The sequence below is a fragment of the Priapulus caudatus genome, unplaced genomic scaffold (assembly GCF_000485595.1).
Source record: "Priapulus caudatus unplaced genomic scaffold, Priapulus_caudatus-5.0.1 Scaffold342, whole genome shotgun sequence".
NCBI classification, from domain to species: domain Eukaryota; kingdom Metazoa; phylum Priapulida; class Priapulimorpha; order Priapulimorphida; family Priapulidae; genus Priapulus; species Priapulus caudatus.
In genome coordinates this window covers 30573-42161 of record NW_014577403.1, presented here as the reverse complement: position 1 = coordinate 42161, position 11589 = coordinate 30573, and the positions used below count along the sequence as shown (strand labels likewise).

The 11589-nt window shown below is 46.3% G+C and overlaps 1 protein-coding gene across 5 annotated transcripts in view; it reads right to left on the bottom strand.

Moving 5' to 3' along the window:
• Positions 1-11589, bottom strand: part of LOC106809286 (xaa-Pro aminopeptidase 1-like) — a 37799-nt gene that overhangs the window by 11118 nt on the left and 15092 nt on the right. For 2 of the 5 annotated variants that reach the window (XM_014812304.1, XM_014812300.1), the window contains exons 3-6: positions 4631-4821; positions 2966-3070; positions 2638-2730; positions 802-945 (exon numbers count right to left, since the gene is read on the bottom strand). In XM_014812304.1, coding sequence (XP_014667790.1) covers positions 802-945; positions 2638-2730; positions 2966-3070; positions 4631-4820 — 532 coding nt within the window. In that variant the 5' untranslated portion in view covers position 4821. Of the gene's footprint in view, positions 1-801; positions 946-2637; positions 2731-2965; positions 3071-4630; positions 4822-5305; positions 5503-5791; positions 5973-11589 lie in introns of those variants that run through there. The other 3 variants (XM_014812303.1, XM_014812302.1, XM_014812305.1) reach the window with 3 other exon arrangements.

Sequence of the window (11589 nt, the reverse complement as noted above, 5' to 3'; positions counted from 1 at the left end):
TACAGCTGTGAGGGGGCGCCGGGGGAGTGTTCCTACAGCTGTGAGGGGGCGCTGGGGGAGTGTACCTACAGCTGTGAGGGGGCGCCGGGGGAGTGTTCCTACAGCTGTGAGGGGGCGCTGGGGGAGTGTACCTACAGCTGTGAGGGGGCGCCGGGGGAGTGTTCCTACAGCTGTGAGGGGGCGCTGGGGGAGTGTACCTACAGCTGTGAGGGGGCGCCGGGGGAGTGTTCCTACAGCCGTGAGGGGGTGCTGGGGGAGTGTACCTACAGCTGTGAGTGGGTGCTCGGGGAGTGTTTCTACAGCTGTGAGGGGGCGCTGGGGGAGTGTACCTACAGCTGTGAGGGGGCGCCGGGGGAGTATTCCTACAGCTGTGAGGGGGCGCTGGGGGAGTGTTCCTACAGCTGTGAGGGGGCGCCGGGGGAGTGTTCCTACAGCTGTGAGGGGGCGCTGGGGGAGTGTTCCTACAGCTGTGAGGGGGCGCCGGGGGAGTGTTCCTACAGCTGTGAGGGGGCGCCAGAGGAGTGTTCCTACAGCTGTGAGGGGGCGCCGGGGGAGTGTACCTACAGCTGTGAGGGGGCACCGGGGGAGTGTTCCTACAGCTGTGAGGGGGCGCTGGGGTAGCGTTCCTACAGCTGTGAGGGGGTGCTGGGGGAGTGTACCTACAGCTGTGAGGGGGCGCTAGGGGAGTGTTCCTACAGATGTGAGGGAGCGCTGGGGGAGTGTTCCTACAGCTGTAAGGGGGCGCTGGGGCAACATTTATGCAGTACTGCGGCTGTGAACGGACGACGAAAGGTAGCGTACCTGCAAACTGTAGTGGCTGTATGTCGATGTGGTTGCTAGGCGATGCCGGGCGATCGTCCCACACCAGGTCGATGAGGTTTTGATTTATCGGCACCAGCTCGCGCCCGCTCTGCTTCAGCTTCTCCGACAGAGGGCGCCACACGTCTGCGCGTGCCGACGCAGCGTCGGGGAAAGGTGCGTAGAGAAGAGCGAGTGTTAGATATGAGTGTTAGATCTCCGATAGCAAGCGGATGGGAAGATTACCGCGGGGTAAGTGTTGTGGTGTGGTAAGGTTGGGGTATACATGGGGTAAGGAGGGTAGATGAGGGTAAGGGGTAGGGTGTTGTATAGAGTGGGGTGAGGTGAGGGTAGGGTGTTGTATAGAGTGGGGTGAGGTGAGGGTAGGGGGTTGTATAGAGTGGGGTGAGGTGAAGGTAGGGGGTTGTATAGAGTGGGATGAGGTGAGGGTAGGGGGTTGTATAGAGTGGGGTGAGGTGAGGGTAGGGGGTTGTTTAGAGTGAAAGTGAGGTAAGGGTAGGGGGTGGTATAGGGTGGGTGATGTAAGGGTAGGGTATTGTATATGGGGGGGATGAGAGTAGAGGTTATATAAAATGGGAGTGAGGTAATGGTAGGGGGTTTATAGAGTGGGGTGAGGTGAGGGTAGGGGGTTGTATAGAGTGAAAGTGAGGTAATGGTAAAGAGTGGTATAGGGTGGGGTGATGTAAGGGTAGAGTATTGTATATAGAGGAGATGAGAGTAGGGGTTATATAAAATGGGAGTGAGGTGATGTTAGGGGGTTGTATAAAGTGGGGTGAGGTGCGGGTAAGGAGTTGTATAGAGTGGAAGTGAAGTAACAGTAGGGGGTAGTATAGAATGAGTGGGTTAAGGGTGGGGGTTGTATAGAGTGGGCTGCGGTGAGGGTACGGGGTGGGGTGCTGTAAAGGTTGGTGACAGTAGAGATATAGAGACAATATACAGTGTACAAGCTAAACAATAGATCTCACGAATCAGTACACTTAACGGCTACATCGTAAGCAAATAAAAACGTTACAACTTTATAACTGCATATACATTCAGAACTTATACATGGTTCATACAGGACTGAAATTTTTTCCAAGGACTTTTCAAGGACTTTTCAAGGACATTTTATCGGAAATTCAAGGACATTTTATCGGAAATTCAAGGACATTTTATCGGAAATTCAAGGACATTTTATCAGACATTTTACCGGAATTCATACACAGAACAAAACATACCTGGATTAATTTAATAACCACATTCTTAATCATTGCATGTCACCTCTAAAACTTACCTGGATCACATTAATAAACCCTTCTAAACACTGTCACTTCTACAACATACCTTGATTTACTGACTGATTTTACTGACTTACTGTAATTTGTGATCATCATTTAACTGTCTATCGTGTCTATAGCTTTTTAAGCTCATTTAATGCAATTTTTATTGAGGTTTGCTCATTATTGATGGTACAACATTTCTTTTTATTACAGGCAAGGATTCTTTCTAAAAATTCAAGGACATTTTCATAAAATTCAAGAACTTTTTCATGAAATTCAAGCACTTTTCAAGTACAAAATCAACATTTACTAAATTCAAGTACTTTTCAAGGACTCCCCTCAAATTCAAGGACTTTTCAAGGACTCCCCTCAAATTCAAGGACTTTTCAAGGACTGTGCGAACCATGTTATAACGTGAAATAAGATACTGTGAATATGGTGCACAGGGGCACCACACGGTTGGACTCATTCAGTAGGTAATTAGACTGGGCTGCTACTATACGTGCAGCGTGTCACATAGGTGTGCACTACACGAGGACACAGGGACTTTGGAACCTACCGACAGAGAGGAGAAATGGATCGACTCCTATCCGAGCCCCTTCTGGCAGAGACTTCGACAACCAGTCGGCCTGCGTCGGAGTAGCAGCCACGCCTTAACATGAAACAACCACCGATTTAGAACCATTTCACACTTTTCTATACCAAAGGGTATTCTATATTTAAGAGCTATTTTACATAAGAGGTAAAATTTTACATTTGGAAAAAACGCAGCACGTTTTAAATGATAAACCCATTCTCTCCGGTACACGTTATAGCCATAACGAGTAAGCCAATCACGCAAACAAAAATATAACATTTGACGGTGACTCCTATTAAGCCATATATACCTTCTTTCATTAGCGTCCAATTGCTGTCCAGTTGCTCTTCTGCCTGTAGGTGGTATCGTCCGTCAGTCCACAGGGCAGCACACTGTTCTGTTACTATAGCCGTGCCTAGACCCAGATCCAGAACCACTTATTATATGGTTACATATCGTTCACATATGGAAAAATTTTGAGGCAGTTATGGGCATTTCGTGCCAGCAACACTACGAGAAAAGCCAAACCATCACACAAATTTGGGCACAATGAGAAATGGGTTGAGGAAAGCCAAAACTGGTAGATGTGACAGATAGGCAGATGAAAAAAGGACTGTTCCAACATGCAATCTAAACCCCTGTGTTATAAATGACAAAGTCTTTATCAAATAAACCCCACTGAAATTGGACAGGAAGAGATAAATTTATAACTACACAGATAAATAGAGAGATAGACAGACAGGCAGACAGACAGACATGCACGGACACACACACGCATGCACGTACGGACAGACGGACTGACGGACGAAAGGAATGACGGACAGCCAGACAGATAAATAGATTGATAGATAGATGAACTGATAGATAAGATGGCAAAATAGATAGATGAATGGAATAATGGAGAGTAAGACTAACTGATAGATAAAAAAACATGTATTAGTAGACTGACAGATAATAGATGAGAAAGCAATAGAACCGTAAGTACGCCAGACTGGTAGTAGGCAGGCTGGCAGGGAGACAGGCAGATAGACATGTGATCACAGCGAGAGGTAGATAGATACAGATACAAAGGCAGAGACAGGCTGGGTAGACAAACGGGCAGGCAGAAAGGCAGGCACACAGGCAAACGGGTGGGCAGGAAGGCAGACAGGCCAGCAGGCAGGTTGGATAGTAGCTTGGGAAATCCAAGAAAGGGATCACTTGTGATAATGGACCATCGCCGTTTTTTCGCGGTGCGCAAAAACAGGAAAAAAGTTGTGGCGGGCTGCGACGTGTTTGTCGCGGCGCACCACCATTTTTTATAAAGTATACATGTAAAATAAAATGCAAATTTATTGTGAAAACAAAAGTGTTTGACATTTGTGGCCTTTTATTGTTTGCTGGAATCAAAGTACATCAACAACCACGGGAAATTTAGTAATTTACTGATGTAAATTTTAAAATATCAGGGGTAGAAATTAACTTTTGAACACGGGAGTCCAACCTCCCTACCCTCAAAAAGAGGGAGTCTGCAGCAAAATGAGGGAGTCTGCAGTCTGAAGTTCAAAATTAAAGATTTATTTTTAAGATTCATGCGGTTGCACGTCTGCCAAATTTTCTTTGGACATTAGCTGAAAAATACGGTAATTCCGCGAGGCCGTGCTCTGGAACGAACTATAGTTAGTATGGCAGAATTTTCAGGGAGTCACACGGACTCCTGCATATGTCAAATCAGGGAGTCCGCCAGTAAATCAGGGAGTATTTGACTCCGGACTCCGTTAATTTCGCACCCTGAAATATGGCTGAAAAATGTTATGACCGGGACTTTCTGGACTCCTAACGGGGCACCGGGACCAGTATGTCGCACCGGGACGATCCCGGTGAGACCGGGACACTTGGGACGTCTGTAGACCTGTGACATAGCAAATAGCTACATAGGAAAAGCTAGGCCTACGAGGGAGCGTAGAGCTACACAGATATAGAGCTCTATCATTACCGGCGGATCCCGTGAAGCCTGACACATACTGCCGACGGCAATCACACGGCGCAATGTACTCCGACTGGTGCGCGTCGCCCGACGGCACGATGTAAGCCTGCAGCGGCTGCTTCACCACCTCCGAGTTGCGCATGAAAAAGCGCAGTCTCTGCAGGATCGCTGTAGTCGTCTTCGGTGACGTGGAAGCCATGCTGAACCATGCGTGGTACAACGACGTGGAATGAGTAACGATATGATTAATGTATATATTATATAAATAATTATGTATCGTCAGCAGGGCATGATGTACCACAGGCACTTGGAGCGTTTCAATAAAATATATTATAATGCTAAATAAATACGAAATCTATTTACTACCAAAGTCTTAATGTTTCTCTACTCTCTTTCACCTATTATTGCCGACAATTTTCTGTAAATGCCGTCCAAATGCTCATCTGCAACACACTGTCACACGCTGGCCGCCGCACGCTAGTTGCTGCACACTGCAGTGTCCAGCAGCTAGCGTGCGGTGTACTTGTGTGTTGCAGATGAGCATTTGACCGGCATTTACAGGTCATTATAGGCGAAATAGAGTAGAGAAACATTAAGACTTTGGTAGTAAACACATTTCGTGTTTATTTACCTTTGTTTTATTGAGACGTTCCAAGTGCTTGTGTGATGTACCTAAACTAGTACCTTGAGTCAAGGGACAAGGCTTGACCAGGAAACTCCGCAGTTAAAGATGTGTGGCAATGCCAGTGGTTAATTCATATGCAAACTAATACGGTGTTATCAATTGGCCTATTTATAATCTAGGCTAGTCCGGCTAGCCGCGAGACTAACGTCAAGTCAATATACACAAATTGCAACATACACGCGGGCATACATGATACTAGCTCTAGTAACTATAGCCCGCGTACAGTTGCCGCAGGCTGCGGCAGCCTGTACGCGGGCTAGTATAGTTACTAGAGCTAACATGATAGGGTCCGTCTAATTACCGAAAGGCACCGAAAGGCACCGGAAGGCACCGGAAGGCACCGAAAGGCACCGAAAGGCACCGGAAGGCACCGGAAGGCACCGAAAGGCATACCGAAAGGCACACCAAAAGGCACCAAAAGGCACGAAAGACACCGTAAGGCACCGTAAGGCACCGGAAGGCACCGGAAGGCACCTAAAAATCACCGAAAGGCGCTATGAGAACATCGAATTCCCCTGGAAGAAGCAGTCCGGAGCTGAAATGTCAAAAAAAATTCCACCGAAATGCCCTAAAAATGACTGAACTCGGCCCGAAATGAGGTACACAAATAATTAATTGCAGCCAATGTTTACATGCCACAGCGCCATCTCTTGGATGTTTTATAAGTAAATATGGGGATTTTCAATAAAATAATGCGTTTTTAATGTATTTACCACGATTTACGTATAGAAACTATATTATGTTATTTTTACTGATTTCTCCGTATATTTCCTTGAATTTTTCATTGTCTTTCAATCACTTTCGGTAGATTTTTCTGCGTTTCTGTGCCTTTTGGTAATTTGCTGTCTAAACACTAAAAGGCGCAAAAGGCAGGGTAAAAAATTCCGAAATGCCTCTTAACACACACCGAAAAACACTAAGTAACACCGAAATCAATTCCAAATGCATCAATAAAGAACACTGAATGCCACAATAAGGCTAAAAAAGCTCACCGAAATGCAAGATAATGAGTAGAAAATTATTTACAGACAATGCTCTCCTGCTCTGAGTTTAATCGTCGCAGTGCAAACGACAGTTAATAAATTCTAGTTATGTGTGTTCCTCTCCCCGCGTGTACTTCACGTAGTCGCCTGCCATCATTATGACGCGGTTCCGGTCGCATCGCGCCTACTCTCCCTAATAATCTGCGAGTAACGGCAAATATCGGTATGCACGCGCGTGACAGCAGCTAGCTACTGGTTTTGACTGCAGCTCTACCGCGTGCAAACACATAGCGGTGTGAGGGAGGATTATGTTGTAATACACGATAACATCTGCATGCTTACGTCATGCATCGATAAAATTAGACTGAACTCTGCATTCACATATCTAAATCTTATGAAGACTATAATAACGCTTGAGCTTGAAGTTTGATTGTTAGACACTCAACATGGCCAATCTTCATGATACCTAGATTGGCCAAGCTGACGGTCCACGCGTGTTCAATATGGCAGGTAGGCTGAAAAGCTGATGATAGTGCGGAGTTCTATCGGCGACCGATTGATATCTGCACAAGCTTGATGGCAGTGCAGTTTGGCGTCATCTCCAGTCTATATAATGACTGCACAATTTAGTGCTGCGCGCGCAGCCTCGTCAGTCATCTCTCTCTCTCTCTCTCTCTGCTACTGCGCTTGCCATGCTCGATCTCTCTATCGGTCTCCGTCTCTCTCTCTGCTCTCTTCTCCTCGTCATCCTCTCTCTCATCTCGTCTGCTGCGTCTGCTCTGCTCTCGCTTCTCTCTTTCTCACACACGACACCACTACTTTTCTCGGTCCATTCTCTCGCTCGGCCGTCCTCTCCTCTTTTTGTGCGCTTCTGTTGGAAGCAGTGCTAGGCTGTAATATGTATATGTATCACGTTTTACGCACTATATCTATATTCTACCTGATTTCTCTGCAGTTCCCTTGGTATATTTTCACGCACTTTTTGGTGCGCTTTCGCAAGTTTTTTTCTGGGGCTTTCGGGTAATTTCAAATATGCTGTCTAAAACTACGCGAAAGCAGGAGAAGAAATACGCGAAAGGGCCACTGACAACGATCGTAAAATTCACCTGCATTAGATGAACTCGCATTTAGTGGGCTGGGAGGCGTGGCGCTCTCTCCTCTCCGTGCGGCCTCACCCCTCCCGCCCTCTTTCTTACCACTCACTTCTCCGTTCTTCGGTCGCTCCCCGCTCTCTCTTCTCTGTCCGCCTTTGTTGGAAAGAGTCCTAAATGTAATTATTTTATCACGCTTTACGGCAACTATATGCTTATTTTTACTGCTTCTCTGCACGCTTGCCCTTTGTATATTTTCACCACTTTTTGGTGGGCCTTTCGTAGTTTTTGTCTGGCCTTTCAGTAATTTTTCAATATGCTGTCTAAAATACCGAAAGGCAGGCGAAGGGGCAGGAGAAAAAATACCGTAAAGGCCACTGACAAGCATCATAAAAATCACTGACATTAGATTTTAACTCAGGCAAATTAGTGCCGAAGCGCAGCTCTCTCTCTGCTCCCTGGGCCCTCCCCGTCCCCCCTGCTCTCTCTCTCCCCTTCTATCGCTCTCGAGCCTCTCCTTTCTCTGTCGGGCCTTTGTTGGAAGAGTCTAGGGCTGTAATGTATTTTGCACGCTTTACGCACTATATGCTTATTTTTACTGATTTCTCTGCTGCACCTTCCCTTGTATATTTTAAACCACTTTTTTGGTGGCCTTTCGGTAGTTTTGTCTGCCTTTCGTAATTTTCAATATGCTGTGCTAAATACGCGAAAGGGGCAGCGGGGAAAGGCCAGGAGAAAAAATACCGAAAAGGGCCATGACAACATCATAAAAATCACTCCATTAGATAACTGCCACAATTTAGTGCTGACGCGGCGGCGAAGTCGCTCTCTCTCCCTCCCCCACAGCCCCCGCGCCTACCCCCCTCCCTTCCCCCCGTCGCCCGCCCGCCAACCCTCCCCTCTCCCCTCTCTTCATCTCTCTCCTCCGTGTCGTCTCCTCTCTCCTCGAGGTCGGTCTGCCTGCTCTCTCCTCTCCCCACTCTGCTTCTCCCACTCTCTCTCCCGCATCTCTCTTTCTCTGTCGCCTTTGTTGAAGAGTCTCGCTGTAATGTATTGTATCACGTTTTAACGCAAGCTTATATCTTATTCTTAATGGATTTCTACTGCAGCCTTACGCCTGTGTATATTTTCCACCACGGTTTTTGGTGGGCCTTTCGTAATTTCAAATATGCTGTCTAAATACGAAAGGCAGCGGACAGGCAGAAGAAAAATACCGGAAAGGCCAACTGAGCAACATTCGTAAAAATCACTGGCATTAGATAACTCACAAATTGTAGTGCCGAGCGCGCGCTCTCTATCTCTCGCCTCCCTCCCCCCCTTCTCTTTCTCTCTCTCTCCCCAGATCTTCTGCTCCCATTCTCTCGCACTCACTGCTACTCGTTCTCTGTCGGGCCTTGTTGGAAGAGTCTAGCTGTATATGGTATTTATCACGGCTTTAGCAGGCAACTATCTCTTATTTTTCCTGGTTATTTAGCTGATTTCTCTGGGCACCTTGGCCTTGTATATTTTCACGCAACTTTTGTAGCCTTTTCGGATTTGTTTTTTTCTGCCTTTCGTAAATTTCAATATGCTGTCTAAATACCGAAAGGCAGCGAAAGACAAGAGAAAAAATACCGAAAGGCCACTGACGAACATCATAAAAATGCACTCATTAGATAACTCCCAATTTAAGTGGCTGAGGCGCGCGCTCTCTCTCGTCCCTCCCTCCCCCGCCCTCCGCCCCGCCCTCCCCCCCCCCTAGCTCTCTCTCTCTCCTCTGCTCTCGATCATCTGCCACCACTCTCTCTGCCGGCACTCTCGCGCATAATCGACCCTCTCTCTTTCTGCTGTCGCGCTTTGTTTGGAAGAGTCTAGCGTAATGTATTTAATCACAGTTTTACGCACTATATCTTATTCTTACTGATTTCTCTGCACCTTGCCCTTGTATATTTTCACACGACTTTTTGGTGCCCCTTTCGGTAGTGTTTGTCCTGCCTTTCGTCATTTTCAATATGGGCTGTCTAAAGTACCGAAAGCAGGGCGGTCAGGCAGGAGAAAAAAAATACCGAAATGCCACTGACACATCGTAAAAATCACTCAATTAGATAACTCCAACACTTTAGTGGCCGAGCGGCTTCTGTCCTCCTCTCTCTTCCTCCCTCCCCCCCCCTCTCTCTCATGCTCTCTGCTTGCCACTCCTCTCTCTCCCATTCTCGTCAGCGTCTCGTCCGTCTCTCTTTCTCTGTCGGCCGTTTGTTAGGAAGAGTCTAGCTGTAGATGTATTAAATCACGCTTTACGCAACTATATCTATTTTTACTGATTTCTGCTGCCGCTTTGCCTTGCTAATATTTTTCACCACTTTTTGTAGCCTTTGGTTGTTTTTTCCTGCCTTTCGGTAATTTCAATATGCTGTCTAAAATACCGAAAGGCAGCGGAAAGCAGAGAAATAAATACCGAAAGGCCGGCAGCTGAGCAAACATGCATAAAAATCACATCATTAGAATAACTCACAATTTAAGTGCTGAGCGCGCCGCCGGTCTCTCATCCGTCGCCCTCACCCGCCATCTCTCTCTCTTCTCTCTCTTCTCTTCTGCTCTCTCTCTCCTCCCCCAATCTCTGGTCTCGCCACTCTCTCTCCCCTCTGCTCTTCTTGTCGCCCTTTGTTGGAAGAGTTAGCTTGGTTATAATGTATTTATCAGCGTTTTACGCCACTTATATCATTATTCTTACTGATTATCTCTGCCACCTTCCCGCTTGTATATTTTCAGACCGAACTTTTGGTGCCTTTCGGTAGTTTTCTGCCTTTCGGTAATTTTCAATATGGCTGTTTAAATAGCCGAAAGGGCAGCGGAAGACAGAGAGAAAAAATAACCGAAGCCAGACAACATCATAAAAATCACTCATTAGATAAACTCACCTAAATTTATGCTGAGCGCGCGCTCTCGTCTGCTCCTCCCCCCTCCCCCCCCAGTCTCTCTGCTCTCTCTCTCTCTCTCTCGGTCGTCCTCTCTCTGCCACTCTGCTGCTCCCACTCTCTTTCCCGGCCTCTCTCTTCTCTGTCGCCTTTGTTGGAAGAGTCTTAGCTGTAATGTATTTATGCAGCCGTTTTACGCCACTATATCTTATTCTTACTGATTTCTCTGGCACCTTCCTTGTATATTTTCACGCACTTTTTGGTGGCCTTTTCGGTAGTTTTGGTCTGCTGTCGGTAATTTCAATATGCTGTCTAAATACGAAAGCAGCGGAAGGCAGGAGAAAAAATACCGAAAGGCCACTGACAAACATCAAATAAAAATCAATCAATTAGATAACTCACAAATTTACGTGCTGAGGCGCGCGTCTCATCTCTGCTCCACCCTCCCCCTCCCCCGCTCCTCTCTCTCCATTCTGCTCGCTCTCCCGTCTCTCTTTCTCTGTCGCCCTTTGTTGGAAGAGTCTAGCTGTTAATGTATTTATCACGTTTTCACCGCCACACTATACTCTCAGTTTATTCTTACTGATTCTCTGCACTCCCTTGTATATTTCACGGAGGCACTTATTGGTGCGCTTTCGGTAGTTTTGTCCTGGCCTTTCGGTAATTTCAATATGCGTGTCTAAATACGAAAGGCAGCGGAGGCAGGAGAAAAATACCGAAAGGCGCTGAAGAACATCTTAAAAATCACTCCTTAGATTAAGCTCACAATTTAGTGCTGAGCGCGGCGCTCATCGTGTCTAGCTCGGCCNATAATGGGAGTGGCACAGATATCACACATTATCTACAATTATGAATGTTTTGTTGACACTGATTTTTAGACAGCTTCAATAAAAATTAAGAACCTTAGCTATGAAATAAATATAATTTAATAGTAAATAAGAAAGCCCAGTTTTATGATTATATTGTTTTATATTCAATACAGCTGCTTGGTTCAGACCCAGTAATGCCAATAAAGTGGCATACGCACGCACGTAGCCTACACACACACGCACGCACGCACACACACACACACATTATAATATCAATAATATATATATATATCACCTTATTAGTATTATGATATAGTAGTATATATGTTTTATATTACATTAGTGCTACTGCTACAATACCCCATGACAAATTTGTCATTATTATCAAATCAAATCAATTATTAACCCTTGATAATACACACACGCGCGCGCACACATGCACACACACACACGCGCACACACACCCACACACACACACACACACACACACACACACACACACACAC